The sequence below is a fragment of the Haliotis asinina genome, chromosome 7, assembly GCF_037392515.1.
Source record: "Haliotis asinina isolate JCU_RB_2024 chromosome 7, JCU_Hal_asi_v2, whole genome shotgun sequence".
Lineage (NCBI taxonomy): Eukaryota > Metazoa > Mollusca > Gastropoda > Lepetellida > Haliotidae > Haliotis > Haliotis asinina.
Genome location: NC_090286.1, coordinates 43127423 through 43144678, shown reverse-complemented (window position 1 = coordinate 43144678; position 17256 = coordinate 43127423). Strand labels below are relative to the sequence as shown.

The 17256-nt window shown below is 38.6% G+C and overlaps 1 protein-coding gene across 1 annotated transcript in view; it reads left to right on the top strand.

Annotated features, from left to right (window-relative positions):
• Window positions 1-1021: 1021 nt before the first annotated feature.
• LOC137290811 (RNA helicase aquarius-like) overlaps window positions 1022-17256 on the top strand; it is a 55503-nt gene continuing 39268 nt past the window's right edge. The window contains exons 1-19 of the mRNA XM_067821947.1: window positions 1022-1136; window positions 1513-1631; window positions 1874-1933; window positions 2314-2354; window positions 3840-3875; window positions 4785-4830; window positions 5780-5854; window positions 7544-7678; window positions 8734-8802; window positions 9532-9709; window positions 10363-10541; window positions 12255-12368; window positions 12843-12946; window positions 13382-13484; window positions 13813-13933; window positions 14629-14721; window positions 15149-15197; window positions 15440-15518; window positions 16215-16314. Coding sequence (XP_067678048.1) covers window positions 1560-1631; window positions 1874-1933; window positions 2314-2354; window positions 3840-3875; window positions 4785-4830; window positions 5780-5854; window positions 7544-7678; window positions 8734-8802; window positions 9532-9709; window positions 10363-10541; window positions 12255-12368; window positions 12843-12946; window positions 13382-13484; window positions 13813-13933; window positions 14629-14721; window positions 15149-15197; window positions 15440-15518; window positions 16215-16314 — 1654 coding nt within the window. The 5' untranslated portion in view covers window positions 1022-1136; window positions 1513-1559. The remainder of the gene's footprint in view (window positions 1137-1512; window positions 1632-1873; window positions 1934-2313; window positions 2355-3839; window positions 3876-4784; window positions 4831-5779; window positions 5855-7543; window positions 7679-8733; window positions 8803-9531; window positions 9710-10362; window positions 10542-12254; window positions 12369-12842; window positions 12947-13381; window positions 13485-13812; window positions 13934-14628; window positions 14722-15148; window positions 15198-15439; window positions 15519-16214; window positions 16315-17256) is intronic.

Genomic DNA, 17256 nt, shown 5'->3' with positions numbered 1-17256 from the left:
AAAAAATAATTATCAACAAAATAGCGTAAAGCAATTAACATACTGTGGATAAGTATTTAACAACACATACAAAACACACGGAATAATAACGTTTTCATATTTCCCTGTCATGCATTTTCCACAACACTCCCACTTTCATGTCACACTTTCATATCTTTACACATCTAATGCTTGTGGGATATATTTGGGATTTTACTCCAACCAGATGCCAAACACGGATTCAGCCATTGACATATCATGGTACATTTAGGTGTTGTACCATAAGGAAATTTTGTTTATAATTTATGTTTTCATGAGTACTAGGTCAGTAACTCAAAACCCAAATTTGTTAATGTACTTGTTTGTATTTCAATATTTTATCATAAAACGTGATATTCCTGTGGTTGCAGTATGGCATTCTTAGTTCATAAATAATATTAGAATGTAGAAAAATTAGAGATAATTTTAGATAGAGATAGAAATAGAGATAATTAGAGATAGCCCACGAGGTACGAGGTACCATATATGTTATCTTCTTCCACATTATCATTACAAAGATTAGTGGGGTTTTCTTGCTTCTTTTTTTTTTTTTTTTGTTATTATTTGTCTTTTTGTTTGTTTGTTTTTTTGTTTTGTTTTCATGAAAAATCTGCAAGGTGCGATAAGGAGGGAATGTCAGTTGCGTGCAGTAACCAGTTCCAGGTTTTATTTGCGCTGCATGCTATGCGCACTTGAAGACAACTGTAGACAGCAGTCGAGTTTAAGAAATTTCTACCTCCAACGTTGAAGAGTTCGATCTTAGTTAAGATTGCGATCTTAAATCCATGCTGTCTTAAGATCGTGTTTGTGCAAGTGGATTATAACAATTGTACGGTGATTGTAAAGTTGATTGTAGGGGCCTAAGATTAATTGTAACTAAGATTGCTCTGTGCAATCGGGCCCATGGTCTATTTTCTGCAGAGATGTGTTACGAAACGGTGGCTCTCTTAATTTTATACGAAACAATGTTCTCGTACCTCTGCTGCTCCTTTTGTTGACTTCCGGAAATCAACTTCCGGCACATGTGAAGAACGTTTTGTGAAGAGAAGAGCCGGCTAACTATGATTATTCCCAAGCATTGTTCAGCATAAACTGTCAGCATACATCAAGTCATTTGTGTAAGTATACTTTGTAAAACTGCCCACCTGTCATCAATTCATTATGTGAAAGTAATACTAATTCAACCTTAACTTCTACGTTTGGCATGTTTCACAATTTCAAATGTTTTGAATTTTGAGTTCCAGTGAAATTTATGGTGTACCATTTGAATCAAAATGAAAGTTTGGACTTAATGTGTACATGGCTTATGGTCGTGCTTTATTTTACGCCTGCCTGGATTGCTGTTCCTAATATTATCCATTTTTCGTCCAACATCAATTAATAATTTATTTACTAGCTTCCAAACCTATGATAAAACCCAAATCACTAAGTCTATACAAAACAATCAAGATTATTTGATGTTTTTTCTACGTACCAATCATGTTTAATTTTCAGGTTTATCAGCTTCAATTTTGATCAAGGAGACTGACACACCTAACATCATGAGTGCTCCCAGTGGTAAGAAAAGTCTGTCCTTGACAGTGGAACAGATCCAGGGTGACACCATAATGCAGGTGAGTAGTCAGGAATACAGTATGGAAGTAAAGCAACTACTTCACCCGAAGATCAGTTCACAATGTTACATCAATTTTCAGTTCAACAATGATATCATCATAAAGATAGATCAATGCTCTAGATCCTATTCCATGTCAGTGACATACTTCCTGTATACATGGGACTAGATATATGAGTCTTTTATGTCAGTAATAATCCCCGTAGTCTTCGAGTGACAACTCATGATTGACTATTTTTGCAGGTTGCCAGTCAGTACTGGATTGAACAGGCGTTAAAGGAAGGATCAACTTTCAAGCCACAGGTAGACAATTCTTGGGATATAAAATAACTGAGGCTGAACCTGAATGTTATCAGGCTCATCATGGAATGGTGTTCTTCAGTTGTAAATATGTATGGCATGCTACTCATTCTGTAATTTTCCAGATTTATGCTGACATACTGCATTACAAGCTAATACAACTGAAACACTCATTCTCATCATTTTGTTTACGGTGTTTTCTCGCCTTTTAATATCTTCTCATGTTTTGTTAAAACTGTAAAATCCACCATTATTACTTTATGAAAACACATCCATTATAATGCATCTAAGAAGGCCATAGAAATTGTCAACATGATGGCGATATCAGTAATCCAAATTATTGTGAGTATAACCATTATTGACATTTGTATTCTTGTTTTCAGATTGTTGAAGATCTCTACAAAAATGAAGTTGTTGCATCCAAGTGAGTAACACATTTATTGTATTTGCTTATTACTGAATGGATCAGTCTCTATTTAGAACTAAGGTCACAGATCCAAAGTACAGGCTGACAGACAGACTGCCTGACAGATTGATTTCTGTGACTCCAGGCCAAACTCCCATAATACAAAATGCAGGCACATTGGTAGATCATGCTGTACATGCTTAAGTGTATTAGATTATGTATATATAATAGATAAAACATTGTGATATAAGATTTGCTTCTTACTGTCTTTGTATGTCAAAGGAGACATCCAAGACAAACGAACATGTTTATGTTGTTGCAAGAAACTAAGGTTAACAAGCTTATATGAAGGAATGTTTTCTTGTCTAATATCTACTTATCTCTCACATGTTGACATGTTGATACAAAATATGCAGGGACAATGTGAGCATAATATTGTGAAAGCTTAAGTATTCGTTCTATGAATAAGATGAATTACACATTTTATTTTTAGTGTCAGATTTACTTCTTTCTTTACAAGATAGCGAAAACACACATCACAAACTAATGTGTGTACATATGTTGTTGCAAAAAAATGGCGTATAAAGTTATCAAGACTGTGGTTAACAACTTTACATGAAAGAATACATTCTTGTTCAGTATTTTCCTATCTCTCACATTTTAACATATTAATACGAATGCAGGCACAGTAGTAACATCATATTGTAGCTGCTTAACCATTGGCGCTGTGAAAATAATGAACCAAACATGATGATATCAGATTTGCTCCTTAATAAGTTAATTTCTTTATATTATGGAAGAAACGAACAAGACGAACTAATGTGTATATGTTGTAACAAGAAGCCTAACATAACTGTGGCTAACAACCGTACATGTCTGATTTCTTCATGTCTGTCATATGCTGGACATATTATACAGGATTGTAGATACAGTGGTAACATCATATTGTACATGCTTATGTATTGTAATATCAAATTTGCTTCTTATTTTCTTTATACAAGAACCTACAGTAGTGGACAAGCATAATAAACATGAACAATTTACAACGCAATATTTTTAGAAAATATACTCTGTGCAGTTGACAGTAGGTTGTTACATGTTGGTTTTGAAGTTTATTTTGTAAAATAACTGTCCTTTACTTGTTATGTTGCATATTATTAGTTATTCTCAGATGTCCCAAGTCTATTTTAGAAAAAGATATCAATGTTTGACTGAAATAAATCAACCACTGCCATTCCAAACTTAGGCTATAAAACTGAGCAGAATACATATATCATATGTGTCATACAGTGTAAAGTTTGAATTAGTTTGGATGATTCAAACAGCATATTAAATTGTCTGTTTTGTGTCTGAACGATATTTCATCTCGTAGCAGTTTGGAAGTAAGACACAAAAATTTGCTTCTGGGAAAACATTGATTACATAGGGAAGGGTGTTTTTGAAGGGGCAGCCATGTTCAGTGACTAAGGCATATTTCTTACACCATTCTTGACAATTTTGCAGATTTTCCACGAGACGTATAATGATGTTGGAATTCAGGTGAGTTATCATGGTTATCATACTTGTTTCATCCTCTGTTTTTCATACTAGTTCTGAATGTTGAGCATTCCAATAACAACTCACTTTCACTTTGTACATATTCTACACTATTAATCTTGGCAACATTTTTTCCAAAGTTTCGGACCTGTCAATTTGGCTGCATGATTTCCTCAAATCTGAGTCACACTGCAAACAAACCTTTGCTCAAATGTAACAGCGGCTTAGCTGATTGACTACTGTGAGAATGTGGAGCCAGCAAAGGGAGGTGATAGTATTATTGGGCTGTAGATGCATCCGGGGTATAGTGGAGATTTATTGGAATGTATACCCTGTAGATATCGAGGATGTGTTACATATGGCCCTTTTGTGACACTGAGTTACTAGTCAGCCTCACAATATACAGTAGACGAGATGGCCTTTTTGACATGATGCATCATCATGATCAGAGACTTTGGGTCATGTACTCATTGCCTCAGTATAAGACAGTGCTGTTGTTTGTGTATGTACATGTTGAGAATATTTGACAGTGAATTCTTCATAGCCTCATTCTGGCTTACTAAATGCAGAAATACTTCACTGCTACACTTCACTGGCCCATTGTATTCCTAAGTGTTTGAGGAGCCTGGTGTATACATACCTGTGTAGAACTGTGAGTTCAAGAAAGACTGTTCACCTGTTTCCACAACTCTATCATCATTGTTTGTCATTCCAACAGAACATAGCATCAGTACAAGTCTAAGAGTAGTAACAGGTGTAATCGGATCATAAATAAGTATGTATGAATTTAGAATAAATGCAAGTTTATCACAGTTTTCGTGTTGAGAGAATTCTCTCTTCAACATACCTGCTGTGATCCTTTCTAGAATAATGTCCATCTGTTTTCATGGTTGGTTCTTTGTATATTCTCAGTCGATACCTGGAGAATTACCTGTGGCCTAATTATGATCCCAAAAAGGTGAGAATCTTTTCACATTCCCATATTTAAAAGGTTTTACCATACTGCCATGTTGAAAGGTGAGATTGTACCATATTCTGATGTAATTCATTACAAGTTCACAGAAGCTGTCTTTGGAAGAGATTTCCATTTCTGTGATTACACACAAAAGCACTTACATCAAATCCAGAGTGCTTCTGAAGTAAAATGAATTCAAAACATGAAAGCAGTTTATATTCTTCTGTGATGCTCTTCTGTAGTGTTGAATTACAATGGAATAAGGAAAACATTGAGTCATGACTTCAACGTATGCTGTCAGTATGAATCCTTGTTGTTTGTTGCTCAAAATAATGTTATCAAACAGGTTTGATTACAGTTAGTGACATGCAAGATTAACTACACCGATATGGACCTTAACATTTTAGAGTAATGTGTTTTTTTAACCTATTTTTCATTATCCTGCCCCCTGCTATATGTCCCTTTTCCTTTCAACAGTTACCTCAAAAAACCCCAAAGTTAGCCGTATTTAAGGAATGAAATACATTGTATATGGTTGTGGAAGATCTAAATATACAATTCACAGCCTTAATTTAGAATGTTAGGCCCGAATAAAAGGATATATTGTTGCACAAGTAAGTAGGTGAGCAATTGTCCACTTGGACCATGAAGAAGAGAGTGATAAGAGCATGGCTCAGGTCACATGAGACTGTTTTGGTGGGAAAAGGGAGGCGATCCATGAAGAAGTGGTTTTACATTCTTTTTGGGGAACAAGGGTTTCAAGTTTCCATGTAACCATTGAAAGAAGGGAGATAAGCCTGGGCCATGATAAACATAAAATATCAATTTCATTAAAAGAATTCCATATTCATCATCAGTGCCAAAAGAAATGAATGAATACAATATGTGAATGTACTTATCATGTAATGTATTAGGTATATTTCCATACAATGTAAATGATGTACATTTGCAGACAAGCACTGCCCACATGATGTCCATTGCAATCATCGTGAATGAGAAGATACGAGAAAGAGTACCAGCATGGGAGGTAAGTGTAGTTGCTTTATTTAGGAAAAAAGAGTCATAATTCTGAAATGATAATAATTTCTGTGTATTTGCATGTCGCTGGAAAATTGTGAGTCAAACTATAAGATTTTTATCCGTCAGAAAACATAAATATAATGTTTGCACCAGTGATGTTAGCTGAGTGACACAACTGCAAACCAAGAAACGAGATGCAGCAGAGTAGTTTACTTTAGCAGGCTGTACGAGGCGATGGCAACTGACATGCACAATGTTTCATTGTGACGTGATGGAAAAGAGTTCGATTATGAGGAGGCCGACTAGAATAGCCAGTCATTGTGACGTAATTCATTTCAAATGGAACATATTATCATCTGATAAAGTACTGTTCGTGCCTTTGATCTTTCACCGAAACATCTGAGAATGGTTGGCAAAATCTGAAAAAGTAAAATTATCAGCTTTAGATCGGCTTTGTATCACTTAAAGTTATTTCTTCTATAGTACTCTCCAGGGTTCAAAAATTCCATCGCCAGCTACCTGTGGCAAGTCAGTTATCACTTTGGGCAATGAAATAATGGTGTCTGGGCTACTGCTACTTCTGCTTGTGATTCAGACTGCAAATAAACTTTGATTTTATTTCATATTTGCTCAAACTGTAGCTATTACATTTCACAGTGATAATAAAGTAGAGTCATCTTTCTTTGCTATTTATCACTTCCCAATAAATAGTCCTCTAAAGATAACTGATAGAAATTAACCTTATTTTCAGTCAAGCCCAACTGTTGTGAGGAAAACATTTAAATGATTATAGTGAGGCTGTGTATCAGTTACCAGAAGAGGGGACTCGGATGGAAGTCTTTCCATCTTCATAGGCATGCAATGACACATACCCTTGTTGCCCAAAGTGTGGGCAGTATTGGGTTCAGTTGGCTCAGACAAACTTCTGCTCACCTTGGACCTCGGGGCTAGTGTTGATTTCTATCAGTGATTAAAATCAAATACCATGTTGATTTATTCTTTCGTAACTACATTATCATAATTATGTTATAAAAGTGAATACAAGTGGAAAATTAGGCAGGACAAGCCACTTTCTTAAAGTCCCTTGCCCTGTGGAAATCTTGCTACTGTGCTGTTTTGCAAGGAGGGCAGGGTAGCCTAGAGGTTAAATGTCTGCTCCTAGGCCTTTTGCCCAAGTGACAGGTTCGAGTGAGTGAGTGAGTGAGTAAGTGAGTGAGTGAGTGAGTGAGTGAGTGAGTGAGTGAGTGAGTGAGTGAGTGAGTGAGTGAGTGAGTGAGTGAGTGAGTGAGTGAGTGAGTTTAGTTTACTTTTACGCTGCACTCAGCAATATTCCAACTATATTTACACTCTGTAAATAATCGAGTCTGGACCAGACAATCCATGAGCATCAATCTACACAAATGGAACCGATGACATGTGTCAACCAAGTCAGTGAGCCTGACCACCCAATCCTGTTAGTCACCTCTCACGACAAGCATATTTGCCTTTTATGGCTAGCATGTGTTGCTGAAGGCCTATTCTACCCCGGAACTTCACAGGTCACACAGGTTCGATTCCCCACTTGGGTGTAATGTGTGAAGCCCATTTCTGGTATCACACCATGATATTGCTGGAATATTTTTATATGTCAAGTAAAAATTCACTCACTCGCTCGCTCACTCAGTCCCTTACTCACTCAATCACTCCTGTTTTCCAGGTGTTCAAGAAGAAGCCGGAACACTTCCCAGAGTACTTCCAGCAGGTGCTTGAGGCATCACTACAGGAGCAAGACATCACACTGAAGGAGAAGTCACTTCTGCTGGTCTTCCTCATTCACTGCTTCAACAGCCTGGTATGTTGCCATCTTCACCTGTGGCACCTCTGTGAACTGCAAGTACAGCACTATCAGTTCAGTCTGGACTAAGATTAAAGGAAAAACATATAGATTAGATGATCAGCAGGAGATATTTACAGCACCAACTTGTGATTTCAGTATAGATCTGTATGCTCATGGAAACGAATAAAGGAACACATGAAAGTACAAGTGTTCCTTTATTCTGTTCAGGGTTTCTCCACAAGGTATGTATTGCACTCTGAAATTCTGGAAGTAATGAAAGGAACACTTGTATCTGTACTTTCATGTGTTCCTGTATTCATTTCCATGAGTATAGTTTTCAAACATCTTACAAGTGATGGGTAGGAAGCTTTAAAACCAGGTGATTTTGAATACAGTTGAACCCCGTTCATCCAGACATTTTGGTTTCACTTGAAAATCATCCGGAAAGCGAGACGTCTAGTGAAGTGGATCAAACAAGCAAAATGTGAAAATTGTGTGAAAGCAAAGAGTGAAAAAAATTCATGTACGTATATCAATAATCAGAGTTAATAACAGTGAATTATCATAACATCTAAGTGTACCGAAGGTGGAAGTTGTCAGGTCATGTAGCATGTGAAGCTTTAGGTGGTAAGTTAGATGAAAAGTGTTAATCGATGACAAAAAGTCTATATTTTGCCAATTGCACATTCTTTTTTTAATTTTGAATACCTTGAAAACATATGGCATCATTTGTGGGAATTTTTTGAAAATTCACCGTCCAAGTCCAGAAGCGCAGGGTCTGGTTAAGCGAGTACAATTAAAGAACGTAAGTTTCGTTTCACATAAAAATAGTCTGGAAGTTGAGGTTTCCGGATATGTGGGGGACCAAGTAAACAGGGTTCGAGTGTATTAACTGAAACAAATCCTGTTTATTGTGACAGCATTCTTTAACTGCATCATGGTACATCAGAGTGACTGGACTATAAAACTATCAGTCCGGACTGATACAAGCTTAATAAATCTGAAAACTTTAAAGTCTGTTGCCTTTTCCTTGAAGAAAGTACCTTCACCCACTGTTACCATGGTTGCAGGAAGTTGACCTGATCCGTGAGCAGATCCAAAGATTGGTGTCCCTCCCCATCTGGATCAACCTGTTGCCGGTAAGCTTCCACATTGTTCCACAATATTTACACTGTTACTTGTTCACATTTTGATATTCCTTTCACTGTTACACACCATCACATGATAATGTACTTGGACTGTCACATGAAGTTTCAGTCGTTTGTGGTAGATTGTGGTGTTTGAGCTCACATACAGATTGTTTTAGAAGTACGACTTTATAGCAATAATAATTGTTATGTTGTTATTCCCTGAAAGGTGTGGTCTTGTGGATAACACATTATTTATCCTGCAAAGGCTGTAGTGATACACCAACTTGTGACCAAGCTTAGAATTGAAGTGCTTTCTTACTGTTGGTGTGATTCATGGTGCACACAAGGTACGCATAGGACACCTGGAACCTTCCTGTGAGGTTACTAAGTGGATTACTTGGTGAGGTTCAGCCTCTTGACTGCTTTCATGTTATCTCTAATGCTAGTAATACTAATAATCAATGCTTATAATCTTAGTCAACATGTTTGTCTGGACCTGACTGGATTATTTTGAACAAAAATCATCTGTGACAGTGCTAAATGAAAAATATCCTTTCTTTGATTTTAGTTCCATATAAAGTATTGTAGCCATGTGCAAATATCACTTAAGGTTTGAATCCCAAACTGGATGCTGTGTGTAAATTGTTGGTGTATCCTGACATCATTTTTCCATGTCTTGTTTATATATGGCATGAAACCTCATTTCATTTACGTGTTATTATTAATTGGTTGTTTTAGGGCAGACTGGAAGAACTTTTCCAAGCTCATCCAAAGTACAAGAAGTTCTTCAACTCAATCAGAAAGAATGATCAGAAGCTGACTGAAGAGAAAAGGAAAAAAGTCCAGTTTGAGAGAGAATTCCTGTCAAAACTGATCAACACATACTTCACCATCCTGGACTCTATACAGTCTTCAGGTATGTCACTATAACCTGTTGTGAGTATGTCACAGTGACCTGCCCGATTTAGAGGTTTACCTTCAGATATATCACTGTGACCTAAATGATTTAGAGGCCTTCTGTTTGATATGTCACTGTGACCTTACTGATTTAGAGGTCTCCTCTTTTATATGTCAGTTACCCCACTGGTTTAGAAGTCTGCTCTTTATCATGTCACTGTGACCTGACTGATTTAGAGGTCTGCTCTTTGATGTCACTGTGCCGTGGCTGATTTAGACATCTGCCCTCCATTATGTCACCATGACCTGACTTGTTTACAGGTCTGCCCTTGGGTATGTCATTGTGACCTGATTCAGTGTTCTGCTCTCAGGCTGATCAGTTGTGATATCTTGAAATTTCATTACAGTATGCAGAATTGGGATCAGAGTGTCTTGAAACTTTGGTTGATTTTTCAGAATGTAATCTTGAACATTCAAGGACGAAAAATATATTTTATGTGCCTTGTGGGTTTTCAAACTTCCGAAATAATCTCATTGCTTTTTTTCTTCTGAAGGCTTACCTCCTTCTTGTCAGTGAGATATAATTGTTCTAAAAAAAAAAATGGCAACTCGGGTTTGAAGATAGATTGCCTTTGAGGGATGAGTTAGTATTTCATTCATTGCATTCTTTAGGACCAGTGGATGACACAAAAGTGAGATATTGTGAACGATTCATGGAGCTGATGATAGACATTGAAGCTCAGCTTCCAACTCGCCGTTTCTTCAATCTCCTCATGGACAGCGCTCACGTCATCGTCCACAGCAAACTCTCCAAACTGCGGAAAAGAGAAGAAGGAAAGCTGTATGGGCAGGTAACAGGACATCAGCTTTGTCAGTTAATATTTCAGATTAATCATGAACCGAGTTCTCTGCTTGTGTAACTGCCTTGATGCGACAGTGTATTAAATCTCCATGTGTGTCACCATAGTTCTATACTGAACAGGAAAAGAAATGCAAATCTCTCTTTTTGTCGTTTTTAAATAGAATACATTAACATAAATCCTCTATATCTCCAAGGTATATATGCCGATAAATCTCCACTATACCCTGGATGCATCTAAGGGAAAATATTATTACCTCCCTTTGCTGGCTCCGTTTTGTCACAGTAACAAATTAGCAAAGCCGCCACTACAGCCGAGTTTGCCAGTGTCAACCACGATACTGGTTGGAACTGTGAAGGTTTGTTCGAAGTGCGGCTCAGATCTTGGGGAAATCATACAGACAGACCGACAGGTCCTAAACCTCTCAGCGAAGACACTTGATTGGATAAAAAGCCAGCCAAGGAAGGTAATAAATTCATCAGCAATAGATGCTTCCAGGGTATAGTTGAGATTTATCGGAATGGATATAACCCTGGAAATATTGAGGATGGATAAGCCCGTACTTTTGTGAGATTTCAATTTTTCAAGAATTGTGTTTCTTTTGCTGTTTGGTATATGTGTTTTGCAGTGCTCCTGTCTCTAACTTCTGCACAGCACTTCTCTTGCACGTCAGAATATTCACATAATCCACAATAACAGAATCTCTGTATTTTACCAAGGCATAATATACTGACAGAAACAAATATGTGTAAAGAACATATGAATTAAATGTATCTTTGTTCACTTTATGGTTTCTTCACAGGCATTGTTTTGCTCTGTAGGTAGAAGTTGGGGAATACATAGACTAGAGGAACTCTGCTATGGAGAGCTGTTTCCTTATTTGTTTCCCTCAGTATGTTCAATTTTCCTTGACAGTGTGTTGTACTTCATGTCAGCATTATGTCAGTGCTGGACTGTAAACTACAATACTAGCAATATAAAGTATCAGTTGTGAACTGTAACACATTCACTTTTGCTTTACTTTTAGGATATTTATATAGCGCACTTATCCACACAACTAGTACATGCTCAAGGGACTGGTATTGTTTCCCTCAGTCATTGGGTATCGGTTTCAAAGGCAAATTTTCAGTCTCAAATTCCCAGGGAGCATACAAGTAGTGTCATATGCACAATATTCCTCCATCAGTCATGTGTACACACAGCCAGTTTATTAAGTGGTAGCTGTACTAACAAGTCAAACTGTTGGAAGCTTCCAGCAAGACAGTCTTGTCCAATGACATGCACCATGTGCAACAGCTTTTCTGGTATCTATCACATTAATTAGATTCATGGGTGCCATTTGGGTAGCCTAGTGCTTAAACTGTTCACTTGTCTTGCCAAACAACTGTGTTCGATTCGCCTCATGGTACAATGTATGTAGCCCATTTCTGGTGTCCCCAACCATTATATTGCAGGAATATTGCCAAAAGGTAAAGGCAAAAACCAAACTCACTCACTCACTCACTCACTCACTCACTCAGTATACCTGTCAAGTCTGGGTTAGAATTGGTCATCAGCAACACATGCCTGTCTTAAGAGGCATTTAACGGGACAGTGTGGGCAGGCTTGCTGACTTGGTTGACTGTCAGTGTATCCAAAGTGCATGTTCGATGCTCATGATGTTGGTCACTGGATTGTTTTTTACTCACTCATGCTCTGTTTCAGCTCCTTGACATGCTGGCAGTGTACGGTGGCTTTGAGATCGATGAGCAGACTGGGGAGGCCCTGACAGTACATGACAGGATTGACCTTCATTATAATCGGGTCACCAAACTCCAGGTATACCCTTGTTCATCTTGTAAAGACAACACTTTACTCAGCCCTTTACTCAAAAACATGCTCTAACCTGTTAAAGCCATGAAAGTCCATATGCATTGTTTAATTTAAAAGAACGCTTGGTCAGGTACATTTTTCAAGAAAATAGTGACAGTAATATCAGTCTTCAAAAGAAATTGGCAGAACCAGGAAGCATAGCATATGAAAATATGAAATGTTGTGACCATGATACTAGAAAGCCCCTCAAGAATCTATTGATAAAATAGATTGAGTCTTCCTTAATTCAATTACAGGTTGACTGTTTTTTATAATCTGATTATGGCAGTGGGGTATCCCAGTGGTTTGCTTGTCACATCCAAGACCCAGGATCGATTTCCCACTGTCTCTTGATGTGATATTGCTAGAATATTGCTAAAAGTGACGTAAAACTAAACTCACTCACCCTAATTTGATTCGATACTTGCTCGTATTTTTCAGAAAGTAGTGTTCCAGCATTATCCCGACCTGCAGAGTTTTGCTATCTCTAATGTTGCCAGCGTGGACACCAGACAGAGCCTCTTCAAACACTTCCAGCCTCTCAGGTACTGGCTCTCTCTGTTCTTGGGACTGTCTCAGTGCATTAATATTGTGCCAGACTCCATTCACAAGGTGAATTCTCATAGCACTAACAGTCAAAGCAGCATATTATAACCCCGGGTAAACTATGCTGCCTGTTAGGCGCTAGAAGGTTATGGTCACATGACCTATCCCACTTGGTACCCATTTTCTGTTGGGTGAACATCTAAAAGCTCACTCACTAACTTCATGCATATTGGCGTAATACAGATATTCCTGATAACTGGCAGGATTGATAAAATGTCGCTTGAATATTTCATGGAGCCAGTGAGCATGATGAGTTATAGAATATCTGCAGTATTGACACTGTGGAGCTTCACTGCACGAGCACATGTACAGGCTGTGTGCAGTGCAAACACAGATCTAGTAGTGATCTCAACACTTTTCTCTCTGTCTGACAGTAACATGGACCTGCACAAGATCCTGGCCCTACTGAATTACCTCCCCTACCCAGAGGAGGGACAGAAGGATGTGAATGACACGGAATTCATGCTGCATCTCATGGTGAGTCCCACTTTCACTACGTGTATCGGACTGCTCATTGCCTTATGTTCATGATCTTTTTGTCAATTTTAATATCCTTATAACTGTCTGTTTCATGGTTCCCGTTACTTCAGGTTTTCTGTAAAAACATACCCATAATTTGTTTAAAGCATGTTGACAGATATTGGAAACAGACAGTTTGACAAAATTTTGATGTGACCCAAAACTGTTTATTAGTCTTTCTTGAATCTCTTTTCACAATATTGTTGAAGTTCTGATAGCTGCTTCTGAGAGACACTCTTTTTCTGTGGGAGTTTTTATTCATTACTGACATGTTATTCAACTGTAGGTGTCTAAACATGAGCGTCACCCATCTCAGCTGGAGGAGATAAATGACATGCCACTGTATCCCACAGAAGACATCATCTGGGATGAAAACATTGTACCCACAGAATTCTTCTCAGGAGAAGGTAAGATAGCATTGTTTCTACCACAAAATATGTTTAATAATGCATTGCAAATTGGCTTTTATTTTCAGCTTAAGTCTTTGGGTAAACCTGCAGAGTTTGAAAACTGCATGTAAAGCGTGTTCTGTTCTAAACACATTATCTTTTGTTATCAGGAGTGCCTGCTCTGCTTGCATCAATCACATTACTCAAAAGTCAACCTGTTTCTTGACCATGATGTTTATGAATCATTCCTGCTTGACAATTATACAAGAATCTGCATCAAAACATTGCACTCACAAAATAAAGAAGTGGTAATCCATGAAGGTTTTTAACAGTACACTGCCTTACTTCTAAAATCTTGTAAGAGGCAACTATAGGATCGGGTGGTCAGGCTTGCTGACTTGGTTGACACATGTCATCAGTTCCCAGTTGCACTGATCAATGCTGATGTTGTTGATCACTGGATTGCCTGGCCTATACTCAGTTATTTACAGGTGGGCGCCATATAGGTGAAATATTGCTGATTATAGAGTAAAACTGAACTCACTCAATCACGTTAAAATCTCACAGAAGCTACTGTGTCCCAGGTTACTAACGTTGTTAGCCACCTCACCATATTAATCACTGGATTGTCTGATCTAGACGCAGTTATTATTGTAGAGCTTGAATAATGATGTCTGTGGTGCTAGTAATGACAGTCAAACATGTGTTTCCAGGCTGTCTGGCACTGCCAAAGCTGAACCTCCAGTTCCTGACTCTCCATGACTACCTCCTCAAGAACTTCAACCTCTTCAGACTTGAGTCAACATGTGAGTATCTCTTTTGGGAGTCTGCTACAGATCTCCAGTCCCAGTGGCTGTCAGTCCACAGGATTGAGTAGGAATAGCTCTTTGATGCTTGATCTTTTCAGATAATTGAGTGAGTATGGTTTAAGCCACTTTTAGCACTATTCCGCAGCAGACACCAGAAATGGGCTTCACACGTTGTATTCATGTGGTGACTTTAACTATAAGTCAACCCCATCGCCCCATCTGATACTTGAGATACCAACAGGAATATGTTCTCACTGATTGTGAATAATTTTCTTGACAGCTATATAATTTCCTTATCCTTATTTAACCAGGATTTTGCCAATAATCCATACCTCACATTCACCATGCATGTGTGGCAAGTTTAGTTTCTGTTGATGATTACTATGTGCTGATATGTGATTACATAATGTTTGTCAATTTGCAGATGAAATCAGACAGGACATTGAAGATGCAGTGTCACACATGAAGCCATGGTGAGTAGTTGGTTGAAACTAAACTCAGTTGCAGGATTGTCAGGCTGCCAATCAGAATGTAACATTTCCAAGCCTGTGTGATCAACAGCAAATTATATGACATTTTATGGTGAATCATTGAAGATTCCTGGTATATCATTTTGTTATTGTTTTTGGCTTATAACTTAATTCTCTTTGGATATATAGCTCAAATTTTGCAGTGAATGCCATCATGAAACTACATTTTCTTTGTTTTATTTCAGGAAAGCAGAAGATGGCCATTGTTTGTTTGGAGGCTGGGCAAGAATGGCGCAGCCTATTGTTGCTTTCAGTGTTGTGGAGGTTTGTTATTTGTAAATCTGCCTATGCATATGCTACTAAAAACAGTAGGTCATATTCCAGTGTGGGAGCTGTATTATTTGGGAACCACACTGCACATAGTTATTGAAATTTAGATAATGATCACTCCATTCACACAGTGTAGTGGACTTCATGCAAAGATGATGATTTTATTCCCCTGAACATTGTCAGGGAAATATATGAAATTTGAGTAGGTGAGTGAAACGTAATCTGAGTGAACCAGGCTTGGAACCTACAATTATAGGTTTCTGCCATGCCGAAAGGATTCAACTCTGTACAGTTAGTTGGGGACCTCATAGCAACTGAGCCTGGGATATGTGGGCCTATCATGTTAAAGGCCTTCAAGATGGCACTAACAAGAAACTCAGATACTTTATCGGGACTGACAGGAGATCAAACCCATGACCAATTCTTCCACTTCTAATTTACCCAAGTCTTATGGTCCTAATTTGCAATATGCGAAAGTGACAGGGCTCTGCATATAGATTTGCAGCACTATTGACATCTTGTCCACTTGTTTTTCTAAAGCATGGTTTGTAAGACAGCTCGTGTTATAGGTGGATGTTGTCACATATATTTCACTTCAAGCATTCCCTCCTTTGCTGTTGTGTTAGTGTCTTTTTAGAGTAACAATTTATGAGATGGCCAGTCGTGTAATGTCCACTGTTTGTTCTACAGGTTGCCAAGCCCCTGATTGGTGAGAACCACCCAGCCCAGGTTCGAGCAGACATCACCCTCAACCTTAGTGTCAGACCAGAAGTCAAATGGGAATGGGAAGGTAAAACATCAGGAAGTAGAGTGAGTGAGAGAAAGAGAGAGACAGAGAGAGTCTAGGGTGAGTGGTTGAGTTTGAGTAAGGAGAGTGAGCAAGAGAGAGACAGGTTGATAGAAGAGTGAGTCAGAGACAGTGAGTGCAAGTATGTTACTCAAATGTGTCACAATCTTCCCTTAGTCCTCAAATTATATGATTATATGATTATTCTGCCAAAAAGATGTGTAAGGTCCATTACGAAGTTTCTTCCTACGTGTACCAGGACACAAATTCCTGCCTCATATGCCTCAATTGCACTTGGTTGGGGTTCGTCTGGCCACAGCCAGGCATCGGCTCATAAGGGCTGCCTGCCACCATTTACCACCAACAACCAAGTGTTGCACTCTGTGTATGGTTACTTTGAGGAATAATACCGTAATGCAGTGAATTATCTTAAGGTTACAGTACACTCAGCGTACCTCTCGGTCCTGCAGGGGCAGCTAGTGGCACAGGGGGGTGGGGACAATGACATGTCATCGTCCACACTAGGGTGGCAGCTTACAGAGGTGCACTCACATCTGGCACATGGCTTGATGTGTTGGAGCGCAAGCCAGATGATGAATGTGGTAATGGCCTTCCGTAGGCTATGTCTGTCGGTCGCCAAGTACTCACTGGCAACTCTGGTTAAGTTCTGCCTTATTTCTAGGGGCTCTGACAGTAGTCAGGAAGGCCGCAGAGGCTGGTAGCTGGTGTAAGGACTTGGAGCCCTTACTCAAGCAACCCTGTTCCTCTCGCACGTTGCCTTCCGCCCTTGGCCTTAGTTATATTTTGGCTCTGGCAAAGAATATGTTTAAGTGGAATGCTCTGCTTCAAGCATGTAAGAGCAAGGGCAAGGGGAAAGGTAAGGGTAAGACTGCTTCTCAGCAGCCTTTTCTGAGGAAGGAGAAGTCAGCCCCAGCTTCCCAGTAA